The 16,271-nt window shown below is 46.4% G+C and overlaps 1 protein-coding gene across 8 annotated transcripts in view; it reads left to right on the top strand.

Annotated features, from left to right (window-relative positions):
* Positions 1 to 16,271, top strand: part of BRSK2 (BR serine/threonine kinase 2) — a 470,664-nt gene that overhangs the window by 320,095 nt on the left and 134,298 nt on the right. For all 8 annotated transcript variants that reach the window (XM_039538093.1, XM_039538092.1, XM_039538089.1 and 5 more), the window contains exon 3: positions 668 to 753. In XM_039538093.1, coding sequence (XP_039394027.1) covers positions 668 to 753 — 86 coding nt within the window. The remainder of the gene's footprint in view (positions 1 to 667; positions 754 to 16,271) is intronic.

Genomic DNA, 16,271 nt, shown 5'->3' with positions numbered 1-16,271 from the left:
CTGGACTGGGTCTCCAGAAATCTGTGGTCAGTTCCTGGGTCTGCCATAGACTTCTTGTGTAACACTGGGCAAATCCCTTGCTCTTTCTGCATCTTACTTCACCTGCTGTAACATGCTAGTACTTCCTTTCTCCCACTACTTACCTGTCTTCTCTGTTTAGACTGTAATCTCTGTGGGCCCTGACTCTCCCCTACTATGTGTATGTACAATGCCTAGCACAATGGGGCCCATCCAAGGCCCACTGAAGTCAGTTAGAGTTGGGATGATGGGTTAGACCTTCTGTCATTTGAGAGGCGTGGCCTCAGCATAGGACTATGAGCCAGGAACCTCCTGCATTCTATGCCAGGTTCTGCAAGTGCCTACCTCTTTTGGCTCGGGCATGCCACTTAGTCCTCTGCCTCAGTTTCCCTATTAGTGAAATAGGAATAGTATTATTTACTGACTTTTATAGGGGAGGAGATGGCGAGGATGAATTAATGTTTTCTAACATGCAGTATAAATGCTAAGTACTATTATTATAGCTTCTGCTTGTTTGCTCGTTGGTGCATGAAAGGGAGAGTCAGAAGGGGTGGAAAATGGGTAAGAGGGGACAATGTGTGTTATGATTTCTAATGTAACCTACGACATGTCTTCTAATCTTCGCTTCTATTTCTCTTTTCTCTTCCAGGTGGAGCGGGAAATAGCCATCCTGAAGTTGATAGAACACCCCCACGTTTTAAAGCTGCATGACGTTTATGAAAATAAAAAATATTTGTAGGTATTATTGGCTTTCCAGGGAGTCAGAAGGGAAATGGAAGGGAAGGAGTTCGGGGGGAGAAATGTTTGGAGACAGCATAACAGTGCAAAGAGACTGGAATCAGATATAAGGTCACTCTAAACCAGGAGTCGGCAACCTTTCAGAAGTGCTGTGCCGAGTCTTCATTTATTCACTCTAATTTAAGATTTTGTGTGCCGATAATACATTTTAACATTTTTAGAAAGTCTCTTTCTATAAGTCTATAATATATAACTAAGCTATTGTTGTATGTAAAGTAAATAAGGTTTTTAAAATGTTTAAGAAGCTTCATTTAAAATTAAATTAAAATGCAGAGCCCACCGGACCGGTGGCCAGACCTGGGCAGTGTGAGTGCCACTGAAAATCAGCTCGTGTGCTGTCTTTGGCATGCGTGCCATAGGTTGCCTACCCCTGCTCTAAACTTTGCTGCCCATGTGGTGCCTGCTATCAGCACTTGACTGAGAAGGGAATGGTTTTCATTTGCTTGGTTTCCTCGTTCCCCCTTTTCTTCTGTTTTCGCCCCTTTCCAGTCTTAAAAAAAAAATTACAAACAACCCTTTTTCTATAATATTTAACTGATATAGAGGGGCAAAATCCAGGTTTGTAGACTCCAAATTTGACCTGCTTCAAAACTGTTATAATCTGGTGGATAAAATCCTCCAGGTTCTAAATATTTTAAATTAAACCCTCACCAAGAAATTTAATTTTTAAAATGTCCAAACAATAATAGCTATTGTTTTTATAGGGCCTACTTGTCTACACCCATCAGTGACATTGGTCCACAGACCGAATTATTTTGGCTTGACAAGGTACCAGATAGTTTGAAATTGTTGTCAAACAAACAAGACACATTAATCTTGGCTCAAGTGAAGAAAAAAAAAATCAATGTTTTCCAAATGGAAAAGGGCAAATCCAGAAGGGAGTTAAATGTGATTTCCAGGTTTTTAACAGGGTATTGCAAGCAAGGGGAGAGTGTTTAAAACTATTTTTGACAATCACGTTCCAGCAGTGACCCCCCTTAATGTTACAGCAGTATAAGGGTGTAATCACTGAACCAAGGAATGTGTGTTGAATGGATGTAATAATCCTATATCGACCATACGACCAAGCTTGTTACTGGAGCAATGAATTCCTATTCCAAGAAGTGAGGCCTCGGCGTTCAAGGGTTAGTTTAATAGACCTGGCAGTAATTTCTTTTGGATTCCGAATCCTCCTCTGGGACAGAGCCTGCCCAGGGCGGTGAACAATGGCCACCAGATGGCTTGTCATAGGTGCTGGGTGGAGCTGGCTACCATGTATCTTCAGCTACATGCTGTGGGCCAGATCCTCAGCTGGTAAAAGTGGGCATGACTCCATTGAAGTCCAGTTTGCACCAGCTGAGGATGTAGCCCCAAGTGTCCTGGCAAGCCAGCCTTCTTTGCAAGGGAGGGGCGGTAAAGGGGATGTGGGATGACAGACAGGAATAGAATTTCTATAGCCAATGCATTCTGATTTAATTGAGGAAAAAGAGATACTGGTAATAATCAGGACCCAATCTTGCTCCTGTTGAAGTCCATGGGAAGACTCTTAGTTTATTTCAGTGAGGGGTGGGATCAGACCTCAGGCTTCCTATTGGCTGAGTGAAAAAGAGTCTTTTTCATGTGTGAGCCCTTTTTTCTTATATCTCCAACCTGTCCATTGACGGGCTGCGTGCGTTTGGGTGATTGATGCAATGTACGGATACCTGGAAAACAAAGGCCAAGCTGAACAGTGCAGGGTGGAGTTGGGATAAAAAGATCATTATTTTTGCAGCATTGACAGTCATTGTGCATCTCTTTTCTCTTAGATACAGATGCCTTCAACAAATGGTCTCTGCACATGTGTGCAGATAACTGAAGTAGGTTGTGTTTTTACCCCTTCCTGGACAGTGGGATTGTTTCACTGTATGGAGGATGGTGTTGTTTAATGGTTATCTACTGCTCTACTGCGAGTAGTGTCCCTATGAGTGCTCCACTGTAGTGTGCTTGCACCCCTGCACTGCTGATCTGAAAACTTCCATAGCTGTGTCCATTAGGCCAGCACATCCCTGTCTCTCCTCAGGCCCTGCCACGAGGCTAGCCAGTGAGTGCAGGCTAACCCTCCTCAGTTCCTTTTCAACTGCCCCTGGCTAGAGATGGAGCTATTCGCAGTCCATTACAACCATTACTCTCACTTTACATTTCTGTAGCCAGTTAGTCTCCATAGCTGTAATTGTAGTTTTCTTCTTCTTTCTTATTTTTCTCTCTGAAAAAAATAATTAAAAAAAAAGACTTTTTATTTTTTGCCGCTTTTTCTCATTGGGGACCCTTTCCCCAACAGGGTATGTCCAGTTCACTGGGCTTCAAGAAGTGCCTCTCCTGCAAAGAGACGATCCATGTCACAGGCAAGCACTCCCGGTGCATTCGCTGACTCAGGGAAGGCCGCATTCCACAAAAGTGTGGTCTCTGCCACCAACTCAGGCCCTGGTCTGGACAGGGAGCCGAGACAGAAGATCATCTTCATGGAGGCAGCCCTCTGACCCTTTCCAGACCTGCACCAAGAGCCACCTGGCAGACATGGGTCTTCCCCACAGCCCTCAACATCCAAAGTCTATGGATTGAAGAAACCAGCTGCTGCGCCCTCTCAGAAGTCCCCACAGTGAGCCCCGAGCTAGCCATAAATGATCTCCAGCATGCTCAGTGTCCTTGGTACCATTGGCACCAAGACAATCCCAGCCCAGTACCCAAAGCTCACGAAGATCTACAATGGCAGGTGCCAGTGATGCACCTATGGATCCAATGGGCACAGGCATTGAGTCAGTGGCACCAAGGGACAAGGACAGGAGTAAGTACTCCTCTAAGAAGATGTTGCTGGTATGCAATATTCCATTGGTACCATCATTGACGCCCCCTGCAGCACCAGAGAGATTGGTGTGAGCTAGATCTCCATCCTTCCAGGTACTGCCAGTGACACTGAGGGATCTCCATGCAGCCAACATACCAGAGTCTCCTCTTCTTGGTATCAAGACCTCTGCACTGAGTCTTCATCTGGCACAGGAGTCTTCCCCGCTGCCCTGCCATGTTCTGCCGCTCTCACAGACTTGGACAGCAAACCAGAGGAGGCAGTATTGCAGTACGCCTCCCAGGCTCCCTATGGTTCCCAATACCAACAGAGTCCCTGAGCATATCCTCAGACGCACCACCACCACCATCTTGGTATGGTCAACCATGGGCACCACTGCTGGGCTCTATGCCACCACCATTCCAGTAGCCATACTGGGACCCTTGGGCTGTATATCGCCTTCATGCCTTTCGAGCTTCTAGCCCCACTCAAGAACCCTCAAGAATCACACCCTCAGCTGTGGCATCCAGAGCTTCTGAACCTGCAGAAGAAATCGTGGTGGAACCGGAGGGTAGCACTGAGAAAGAGGTGACCATCCTCCTCCTCCCCAGATGAGTTCTTTATGCCTCTACCGCCTTCTCTGGCTGATGATTTTCACTTCTTCCAGGACCCAGTAAAGAGAGTGGCAGACACTCTTCAGATACCGCTAGAAGAAGTCAAGGGCACCCACCACAAACTCCTTGACATACTCCATTCATCCTTGTCTTCAAAAATTGCCCTCCCCATTAATGAGGCTCTCCTGGACCCGACAAAAACCATATGGCAGACCCCAGGATCAGTGGCACCTACCTGCAAGCAGGCGGACAAAAATATTATATCCCACCAAGGGAGACAGAATTCCTCTTCTCCCACCCTCCACCCAACTCCATTGTGGGGGATGCTGTTAATTCTCGTGGCCATCAACATCAGATGAGGTCTATTCCCTATGATAGGGACTGGAAGCGTTTGAACCTTTTTGGCCTCGGCCACGCTACAGTTTTGAATTGCCAATTACCAAGCCCTATCGGTGAAATATGACTACAGAAACTATTCAAAACTGAACAATTTTATTGAACAGCTGCCCGAGTCACACCACGACCAATTTAAAGCCATTATTCAAGAGGGATGGTTAGTGACCAAGATAGCGCTACAATCTGCAGTCAATGCAGCCAACACAGCAGCCAGGTCCATCTCCACAGTGGTGGCTATATCTGTCAGGTTGCCCGAAAGAGGTGCAGTTGACATTGAAGACCTTCCCTTTGAAGTCACTAAGCTCTTCACAGAGGAGATGGATGCCTCTCTTCACACACTAAAGGATTCTAGGGCCACTCTCTGCTCATTGGGCATCTACATGCCAGCACAAAACAGAAAATATAGTCCACAGCCTCAGCACAAACCACGCACCTCCCAATACCCGACTCAGTGCTACTACAACCCACAGAGGAAGAAAACTAAGTTTCCGAGGCATAAACCAGCTGGCCCACAATCTTCGACATCTTAGCCATCCATTTCCAAGCACCAATTTTGATATGTTGGTCAAAGTGTCAATAGTTCACTCCCCCAAACACTTCAGCTGACCACCGCTATCCGTTGATTTGGCTACCATCTGGCAATGTTCTGCAGCACCTGGGAACATATAACATTGGACTGATAGGACTTACAGATCTATCCGTTTTACCTCCCTACTCCCTCTACAACACCTTTCCCTGTCCCTCTGCAGGGACCCATCTCATGAGAGTTTACTATCACAAGAGGTAGGATGTCTCCTCCAATTAGGAGCCATAGAACCAGTAGCTCAACATCTATGAGGCAAAGGGTTCTACTTTCACTATTTCCTAATACCCAAGATCACTCCTGCAACGATCATTCCAGCATTGGAACAGGGAGACTGGTTTTCAGCCCACGACCTTCAGGATGCCTACTTCCATATCTCAATCCTACCGTCTCACAGGTGATTTCTCAGATTTATCTAGGACAAGACCACTACCAGTACAGAGTACTCCCTTAGGGCTAGTCTACACTTACCTGCCGGGTCGACACGGAGAGTTCGACTTCTCGGAGTTCGAACTATCGCGTCTAATCTAGACACGATAGTTCGAACTCCCCGCGCGCTCCGGTCGACTCCGGAACTCCACCACTCAAACGGCGGTGGCGGAGTCAACCTTGGAGCCGCGGACTTCGATCCCGCGGCGTCTGGACGGGTGAGTAGTTCGAACTAGGGTACTTCGAATTCAGCTACGCTATTCACGTAGCTGACTTTGCGTACCCTAGTTCGACCCCCCTTCTTAGTGTAGACCAGGCCTTAGGGGCTAAAATCCATCCTGATGTATTCTCCGAGGTTCTCTCAGCAGTGGCCACACACTTGCACTCCCAAGGGATCATGTTTTACCCCTGTCTAGAGGATTGCTTCTTCAGAGCCCAGTCTCTCCATGAGGCCCGCTGAATCACCAAATCTGCAATAGATTTGTTCCCAGAACTGGGCTTACAGATCAATACCCAGAAAACAACTCTCGTTCCAGTGCAACACCTGGAATTCAAAGGCGCCAACCTCCACTCATTACAGCCAGAGCTCTCTTACCTCAACACAGATTCCCCTCCTTGGCCATACTCATTGAGACCATTCAAAACCACCTGCAAATATCAGCCAGACACTGCCTCCAACTCTTGGGGCGTATGGCAGCGGACACAGTGGTAATACCACATGCAAGGCTTCACATGCCATGCCTCCAGATGTGGTTCATCCCAGTTTACAGACCAGAATCACACTAGACAAACCCCGTCACTACCCACAAGGATCAAAAACTCCTTAGACTGGTAGAAGAACTCAGCCAATGTTTTCAAAGCGATCCTCTTCTCGCAACCCCCCTCTCTCCCCAATCGTTGCTTTTCACCACCGATGCATCGCTCATAGGATGGGATGCGCATCTAACAGCCTCATGATACAAGGCAGGTGGTCATCCATGGAGACATTCTTTCACATCAACCTCCTCGAGCTCAGGGCAGTCAGAAATGCCTGCGCCCATTTCCTCCCGCTGATCAAAGGATTACACACGAGAGTGCTAACAGGCAACACAGCATGTATGTACTACATAAATAGACCAGGGAGATCCAGGTTGCCCTCCCTCTGTGCGGAAATGATGAGACTATGGAACAGGTATATCTCTCATGACATCAGACTGTCCGCGGCTTACCTCCCGGGCACACAAAACTCCACAGTGGACAGGCTCAGTGACAAATTCCCACATGACCATGAGTGGGCAATAAACCCAGTAATACTTCACGACCTGTTCAGGCGGTGGGGGACACCGATCACAGACCTGTTTGCCACTCAAATTAACAGGAAATATTCGCACCACTTCTACAGAGAAAGGGTAGGACAACATTCCCCGGGTGATGCTTTCCATCTCCCCTGGGATAGGGGCATCCTCTATGCCTTTCTTCCCTTTCCCCTTCTGTCAAAAGTCCAATGGAAAATCAAAAGAGAAGGAGCATATGTCATACTGATCACTCTCACTTGGCTGAGACAGACCTGGTACCCTTACCTGTCACAGGTTGCTATATGCCCACCAATCTCTCTCCAATCTACTCTGTATCTCCTCTTGCAGAACAGAGGATGCACCCTACATCTGAACCTGGGGATTCTTCACCTCAAGGCATGCCTGTTTCATGGTTCCTACACTGAGAGAACTCTTACTCGAGGGAGGTACAAGAGATATTACTACACAGTAGAAAGTCCTCGACACACTGAACTTACCTGCAAAAATGGCCCAGGTTCCAAATTTGGTGTACTTCCCAACAAATCTCCCCAACATGCAGGGCTCTTCCACAGATCTTAGGCTATGTACTGACCCTAAAAAGATCGTGACTATCTCTCAACTCTCTGAATCCACCTGGTGGCCATAGCAGCCTTCCACCAGCTAGTACAGGGATACTCAATGCTGTCATACCCAACCACTAACAGATTCCTCTAGGGTATAGTAAATCTTTTCCCACAACCCCAACACCCTAACCCATGTGGGACTTAAAGCTGGCATTGAAAGGAATGACTGGGCCTTCGAACCCATGGCCACCTGTTCGCTTACATATCTCTCTATGAAAACAGCCTTCCTGATAGCAATCACCTTGGCTAGGAGAATAGGAAAATAGCCACTCTGATGGCACATCCCCTCTACATGGTATTCTTTCAGGACAAGGTTACACTCAGGCCACAAAATTCATCCCTAAGGTAACCTCCCTGTTTCACATCAACCAATTGATTCACCTTCCAACCTTCTACCCAAGCCTCACTGAGACAACAGGGAGGCTATATTACACACACTAGATGTCAGGAGAACCCTAGACTTCTATCTGGATAGGATGAAGGTTTTCAGGAAGTCCCCTAGGCTTTTCCTCCCCCTTGCAGAAAGATCCAAGGGCTCAGCAATATCAGCCCAGAGACTCTCCAAGTGGGTCTCGAACTGCATTAGACAGTGTTACCAAGTTCACAGTAGGACCCTTCCAGATACTATTAATACACACTCCACAAGATCGATCTCATCATCCCTCACCTTCTTCAAGAATGTCCCTATCTCAGAAATCTGTAGAGCGGTGACATGGGCATCAGTCCATACCTTCGCAGAACATTAAGCCATCACTGGGGACTGTGCCTCTGATACCATCTTCAGCTCCACAGTGCTGTCATCTGTAGCTGACCCAACTCCAAAGTCCCAGCCCTCCAGTGGTGCTCAGGAGCCACCTGCAGTGGAGCACCCATAGGGACACTACTCAAAGAAGAAGAAGTTATTCACCTTGTGCAGTAACGATGGCTCTTCAACATATGTCCCTATGGGTGGTCCACAGTCCACCCTCCTCCCCTCTACTTCCGAGCTGTTGCCAATGACTGTGGTAGAGAAGGAACTGAGGGGAGTTAGCCCGCACGTGGTGGCTGGCCTCGTGGTGGGGCATGAAGAGAGACAGCACATATGTGGGCTAACAGCCACTGCTAGCAAAGTTCTCCGATCAGCAGTGCAGGGACACAAGCACGCCTACAGTGGAGCACTCATAGCGACACATATCTTGAAGAAACATTGTGACTGCACCAGGCAACTAACTCTGCCAAAATTTTCAAAAATAACTAGTGCCTTTTGGTGCCCAGTTGAAGACACATTAAAAGGGCATGATTTTCAGAAACTGTGAACACCTGCCCTCTAAAAACCAGGCCCCTTTAAGGGGTCTCAATTTAGACACCCAAAAATGGAAGCACCCCAAATCTCCAAGCCAGGTTTGAAAATCTTGGCCATGAATCCTGGATTCTAATCCTGACTTTGCGATTGACTCACTGTGTAACCTCGAATAAGTCACTTGCCACTCCCTGTCCTTCAGTTCCCCAGTCTCTAAAATGGGACTAATAATGCCTGCTTCAGGGATGTGTTGAGCCCTTCCAGCGAAACACACTCGCTGTGGAAATGCAAGGGATTATTCATTATTATTAATCTTATTAGTCATATAATTTTAAAGAAATGGTGTAATGTGGGTTCTGTGCCAGATCTCACTGTTCAGAATTAGAACTGGACATGGCCTTGGGTTGAACTGAGCAGAGGGAGAGAGTGTCCTTGGAGGGTACAAGTGTGTGTGGGGAGGGTGCGTGCATGCAATTATTACAGGTGGGAACAGGGGTGCCGATGTGACTTGCACTTTATTTGCACAAATAATAAAGCACTGTGACCCCCACCATCAGCAACAAATTGCTCTCTGGTTGCCGCAGCGCCTTTCCATCAAACCTGACATCTTGACAGCGGTGGCGGTGGCAAGGTTTCTTAGGCAGCTTATGAATTATGGTTGATATTTCGGATGCCAGAGACTAATCGCAGCGCGGCGCTGGGGAGTATTTCCTCGATAAATGTTAATTTCACAAATCATGTTTGACTTTTGGTTTATGATTTAATTTGTGACAAGGGGCTTTGGTTGAGTAGATTCCTAATGCAGCCATGAATCAAATCCTTTTTCCACAGTTTGTTTAGCGCTGAAAATGAGTTTAAAAAGAATAATAAAAATTCAGCAGCATAGCTGTGTTAGCGTTGCAGTCATATCTACTCTGGTTCGGTTTTTTTAATTGGGATATTTAGAGAGACAAAGCTGGTTATAAGGCTTAAGGCTTTCAGTTCCTTTCCAGCATGTTGATTTGTCTTATTTAACCGTATGACTGCAGAATATCGTGCCAGGTACATAGGGCATAATCGCAGCTCCACTGAGTCTCGCTGTGTACGGCGCCCTCTGTAAAAACACTACAGTAGTGGGCCAAGCAACAGCACTGTTGCCAGTTGGTTTTAGTGGTATTGTTTCTTATTTGTTTTACAGGAGCATCAAAAGCCCTCAGCAGAGATCAGGTCGTGTTGTGCTAGATGGTGTACAAACACACAATTACAGACAGTCCCTGCCCTGAACAGTTTATAATCTAAAGAGACAAGACAGACAAAGGGTGGGAACAAGGGAAGATTATTATCCCCATTTTTCAGATGGGGAATTGAGGCACAGTGGCCTTGTCTAGACTCACTCCAGTGTTGTTTAATATAGTTATTAACAATTGTGACAGATCCAGACCAGTGGGGTACAGGAGTCTGGTAGAGGGCAAATATACTGGTCACTGGGTGAGTAGTTTTCTGTTCCCTGAGTGACCAGAGCAGGGGCTGCACTAGAGTAATCAGGAACCTGCTAGAACCAATTAAGACAGACAGGCTGATTAGATCACCTGCAGCCAACCAAGGCAGGCTAATCAGGGCACCTGGGTTTAAAAAGAAGCTCACTCCAGTCAGGGGTGGGGGAGGTGTGCAGAGGAGAGGAAGTGTGTGAGAGGAGCAGAGAGGAGCGGAGAGGGAGAGGGAGAGGGAGAGGCTGAGGCTGAGGCTGAGGCTGCTGCTGCTGCTGGAGGACTAAGGAATACAAGCGTTAGCAGACATCAGGAGACAGGTCCTGTGGTGAGGATAAAGAAGGTGTTTGGAGGAGGCCATGGGGAAGTAGCCCAGGGAGTTGTAGCTGTTGCACAGCTGTACCAGGAGGCACTATAGACAGCTGTGATCCACAGGGCCCTGGGCTGGAACCCGGAGTAGAGGGTGGGCCCGGGTTCCCCCCAAACCTCCCAACTCCTGATCAGACACAGGAGGAGTTGACCCAGACTGTGGGTTCCACCAGAGGGGAAGATCACTGAGGTGAGTAAATCTGCCAGTAAGCGCAGGACCCACCAAGGTAGAGGAGGAACTTTGTCACACTATCTAGACTGGAGGATGAGCGATGAGGTAGCAAAATTTGGAGATGGCACGGTTATTTAGGCTAGTTGAGTCCGTTTTGAGTCTAGAAAAGACTGAGGAACTTCAGAGAGACCTATGCAAGCTAGGTGAATGGGCAACATGATAGCAAATGAAGTTCAATGTTGATAAGTGCTAAGTAATACTCACTGGAGGGAAATACTTGAACTACTCACACACCTAAATTAACTGCATCAACTCAGAAAAGGGACCTGGGCATCACTGTGGAGTGCTCAGTGCGGATATCTGCTCATTGTGCAGCTATTGTGGAAAAAAAGCAAACAAGATGCATAAGGAATGGGATGGAGAATAACACAGATAATAGGCCTTATTATAAATTGATAGTGCAGCCTTATCTGGAGTATCTTGTATAGTACTCATGCAGTTTCTCTTCTCCCTCTCTCATAATCCAAGGAAAAGGAGACATGCGATGAAACTAAAAGGGAGCAAATTCAAAACTGATAAAAGGAAATACTGTTTCACTCATTACGTAATTAGACTATGGAGCTCATTCCCACATAATGTCTTTGAGGCCAAGAATTTAGTAAGATTCAAAGAGGGATTGGACGCTTAAACAGAGACCTGTAATAATCTGAAATATAACACTTTGTGCAAACAAAGAGTTTTTTTAAGGGGATAAAAATAAAATCATGATTCAGGACATAAGTTATTTTCTAACTATGAGAAATGAGGATGAGAGCTGCATAGACAGCATATTATCCAATATCTCCCTACTTTGGGATTCTTATACCTTCCTCTGGTGCTGACCACTGGACTAGATGGATCACAAATCTGATCCACTCTGGCAGTTCCTGTTTTCTTATGACTAGGATAAAGCGTATCTTTTAAATGCGTAACACTAAAAACAAACAAACAAAAAAAAACCTTTAGTCCTATTCAAGACAAGAGAAATTAAGTGATTTGCCCAAGGTCACACAGGAAGTCTGTAGCAAACTGGGAACTAAACCCAGCTCTCTCGAGTCCCAGCTAAGGTTCCTCTCTGCCTCGGGAAGGAGCTCCAGAAAGGAATCACAACTCATTGACACCCCTCTCAGCCACAGAGCCTCTGGAAGCTCCTGTTCTGAATGGGTGGGGGAGTTTGCTATGTAAACACATTACCAAACACAGCATCCAGCAAGCTTTGCTAGTAACCCTCTCCCTCCCCACACACACACACATACCCTGCCCCGTCTCATCCCACTTATTCTTGGAGGGAGTGTCAGGCACTCGGGCCATATGCAGGTCATCTTTAAATGCCATGGACCCAATTCCAAAACAGACCACTCAGACTGGTGTAGCTGAAAGCAAAATTTAGTCCTGTTGCTGATAGGACAACAACAGATGGAATCTAGAGGGGAAAAGCAGGGAACACTGAGGAGGGGTGACGGAAAGTGTGTGGAAAACCTGGGTCCAGAGCGTGGGTCTATGTATCATATAAAATAAATAAGTTGTGTGGAAATATATGGGCTATATTTCTATCTGGGGTTTTCTGGTGACTTGTATTTCACCCTTGTGGTTTATAACACCATCAGCACCCCGCAATGGGATTGCAGCCTCATAATTCACAGTTGCCTGCCTATTCCTTTCATAGCTCGTAGTTGCTTATGCAGTATTCTCTGTCTAGTGTACATGTACACACAGTGTACAGTTACACCAAGGATATCCACATACACACTAACCCCTTTAGAAATCTGAAAGCAGCTTTTTTGCCCCCTTTTACTGTATATAAAAAAGTTCCCTTCCCACATGAATTGGCCCTGGAGAGGAAAGGTGTGAATAGCATGCAGATAGAAGGGAGCTGTGTACACACCATTCCTAGCACTACCACTGTGAGCGGGAGGATGGGTTCTTGTTAAAAACCTGTTGTGTGTTAAATAAGGGGAAGCAAAAAACATGCTGCCCTTCATCTGTGGAAGTGGCCGGTGCATATTTTACTAGGGAGCAATTTAAAATCATATTTTAAGTCACTGATATGCATCTTATTATTCAATAGGTCTGGGCTTTCCTGCGGACCTTGCAAAAGCAATTAACCTGCTATTCAAGGAGCTCTTAGCATAGCAAACCCAGTGCCACCATTTAGCCCAGAATGTGCGTTATGATCCCATTTCCAAGGGAACTCCACCTGACAGATAGAACTTAGCAACAGAACCCTTTCAGGGAAGGGCGGGGGCACTGTCTGTCTAGCTATTTTACCTATCTGTCTCTTTGGTCTTGTTTGCATTGAGTCTGGATGTTGGGTTAGCACCTGTCTAGCCTGAACTATGTTTAAGCACCACCATGAATGCTAACATGCTTCTCTATACAGGCAGGCTGATGACAGTACATACAGGGCCACACTGACTTCTATTTTCACCCTCACTCCTTCCCTGTGGCTATTTTTCAAACAATCTTGTAGCTCAAGAAGGCTAGTCACAGGACATACATTAATTAGCTCCCCATCTCCTTGTAGACCTAATAATGGCAACTAACATTGATTCTTTCCAAATGCTCTCTGTGTTGTAGCCAAAACCTTAAGGACCATATCACTCCATAGCTGCCAATTTACAAATCTCCACCCCAGGCCAACGCTGAGGCAGATACCATGGTAATGTGCATGATGTAAAAGTATAGGTAGACGTCCGCACCTCGCAGCCATTATCCTTTTGGCTAAGGAGGATTTGATTCAATGCCTTCCGCCTGTTGACTGCTGTGGTTGACCATTCAGTGGGGCAATCACAGCTAGACACATCACCACACCTCGGGATATGCATGCTGCTTCCACAGCACTCCCAGCCACCCCACAATTTGGCAGCAAGAGACAAAAGTATTACAGAGCACTTGACAGTGAGGTTCACCTGACGTGACCAAAATGCAGAGCAAACACACTCTGAGTAAGTCATGGAGAATAGAATTTGTGGTCGAAAAGCGCTGTTTTTACTCAGTGTGTCTCAAAGGGCTTCACAAAAACCTTGAGCTATATACTGATCATGCACTGACTGTGCAGGAGAATTCAGTAGCCATTATGTGACCAGAAACAGAGCCCAGGTCTGGAAGTCAGGATACCTGGTTTCTATTCTTGACTCTGGCATTGAATCGTGGCTTGACCTTGACCAAGTCAGATGACTTTTGGGCACTGTTTCCTCTTCTTTGAAGTGAGGGAGGGAGCATATTATTTGCTCACCATTTTAGAGGCCATGACCTCAGGTTTTCAAGTACACAACCTCTACGGTTCGGCCCACATTTTGGGGAGAGCTTAGCTCCCATTGGGCACCTAAGTAAGGGCCAGGTTCTCAAAAATGCTGAGTACCCAGCAGTTCCAGTTGTGACACACATGGTCAGATTTCCAGAACGGCTCAGCACCAAATACACTGAAGTCACGTGACAATGTGGCCCTTCCAGTTCTCCAAATAAAAAATGCTACATCACTGCAAAGTGCTATTGCAGCTGGTGGTGGATGAACCTCCAAGGTTTGGTTCTCACAGAATCAGGTTGCTATGAAACCTGGTAAGATAGAGGGATGTATCTTTTTAAAAAAACACAAAACATTTTTAACCTTTACATTTCAGACTCAATTCCAGTTCTCAGCTCAGGTTTGATTATTTCATCCAAACCAGTTCAAGCATGCCATACAAGAACCCATTTTAACTGATAGGGAGCATATTGGACAGACCACTGGGGTTATTCCCTACACCTTTGAAAAGCGCCATTTATTCTTTAACTCCCCCTCCAGATGCAACAGAAGCCATTCCTCCATCCTGCAGGGCAATGTCACTACCGGGCATGAGCCCAAATCTCATTGCAGGACTTAAAACCCATAACCTTCTGAGTTCAGCGATAAGAATGCTACACATTGAGCCAATTAACGAAAACAGAATACCCCCTCCCGCCCATGCACAACTCACAAGTCTGGCAGATGCAGGATCTCTTGGCAACGGGAGTCAAAGAGCTGCAGTTCCAGCAGTGTCTGCAGAGGCATTCATGTTGCCAGCCCTCTCCTGATTGTTTTTCTTTTAATTATGATTATTTCTGTTTAAAAGTGATGCTGAGGTGAAAGAGGATGTGAGAGAGGAGTGGCACTGTTTGTGTCTTTTTTATTGGTAGCCCGAGCTTCTGAAATTAGACCCATGTGTGGGAAAACCCTGCCTGGATTTCAGAAGAAAGAGTGCAGGTGTAAACAGAGTGCATCTGGGTCACGTTGGGAGAGAGCATTGGGCTCAGCAAAGAGTGTCTTGAGCTTTTATTCTTGGGGTTTTCAAGTGCAGCAAGAGAGACCCAAAACCAGTTCACCTGACCAGAAGGCAAACAGGAAAACCCCAGCCTGGGTTACAACTTCAATCAGGGGAACTACACTTACCCAACAATTTTTGCCCCTTTGTTGCCGATTTGTTTTTATAGAGGGTCCAATATTCCACCTGAGAGCCTAACTGGGCCCTCAGCTCTGCCATGTGCATCGTCATGGGGCTCAGCAAGGGGTTAACTCTTTGCAAGTTGGACACAGGTCCCTGTGACAGTAGCTCCATGATGTGGGTGAGGGTCAAAGAGAGACATAAGCCTGTAAATAAAAGGGCACCAAGCTCCTAGGAATAGGAACTAGGGGTGGTTGCAAGGTTCCAGATCAGCCAGTGACAGATGGACAGAGGACAGTGTACTAGCTAATGGGTGTCGTCTCAGCCTTGCCCAGCCTGTACTGAGCATCCCTCCGGCCGGATGCATTCCACATCATGCATCCGTGTAAGAGACTACTGCGGTGCTTTGGCATGCACGACTACACACTGTAAATAGCAGCCACGGCAGCCCTCGAAACACCTTTCATCCCCAATAAATCAAAGGTAGGAGCAGCACAACGGCATAACCCACCTCTCCAGCCTCCCCCTCCCATCCCTCTGTTCCAAACATAATTAGCAACCACACAGAAAAGTCCCTTCAAACAAGCAGCATATGGTTAAAATTAGTCCTTTAAGAAAAAATCACAAGTACAAACATTTTCTTGCAGGGGGAAAAAAAAATAAAGAGCTCCTGGCTCTGTGCCAAATTAGGGTTTAAAAATTCATGCCCGCCATAAGAATTTATATAGCTCCTGAATAATTTATAGGCTGCGCCAATAACAAGGGGCTTAATATCTGATAGAGATTATTTAATCAATAGGAAACGGCACAGCAAAAAGCCATCAAAGAATTACAATATGTCAGTCCAAGCTGGGCAGTTTTTAACCCTCCTCCTCCTGAGTTGCAGGGAGTAGAACTTTTTGCAAAGAGCGTGATGGCCTACAGAAGAAATCTTTAAGTCTGCATTTTGCTGCAAGCTTGTCTTTGGAGACCTGGCATTTGGGAGCAGTCCCTTACCAATGCACAGTAGCTTTG

The sequence above is a fragment of the Mauremys reevesii genome, linkage group 4, assembly GCF_016161935.1.
Source record: "Mauremys reevesii isolate NIE-2019 linkage group 4, ASM1616193v1, whole genome shotgun sequence".
Lineage (NCBI taxonomy): Eukaryota > Metazoa > Chordata > Testudines > Geoemydidae > Mauremys > Mauremys reevesii.
This window is presented reverse-complemented; position numbering and strand designations above follow the sequence as displayed.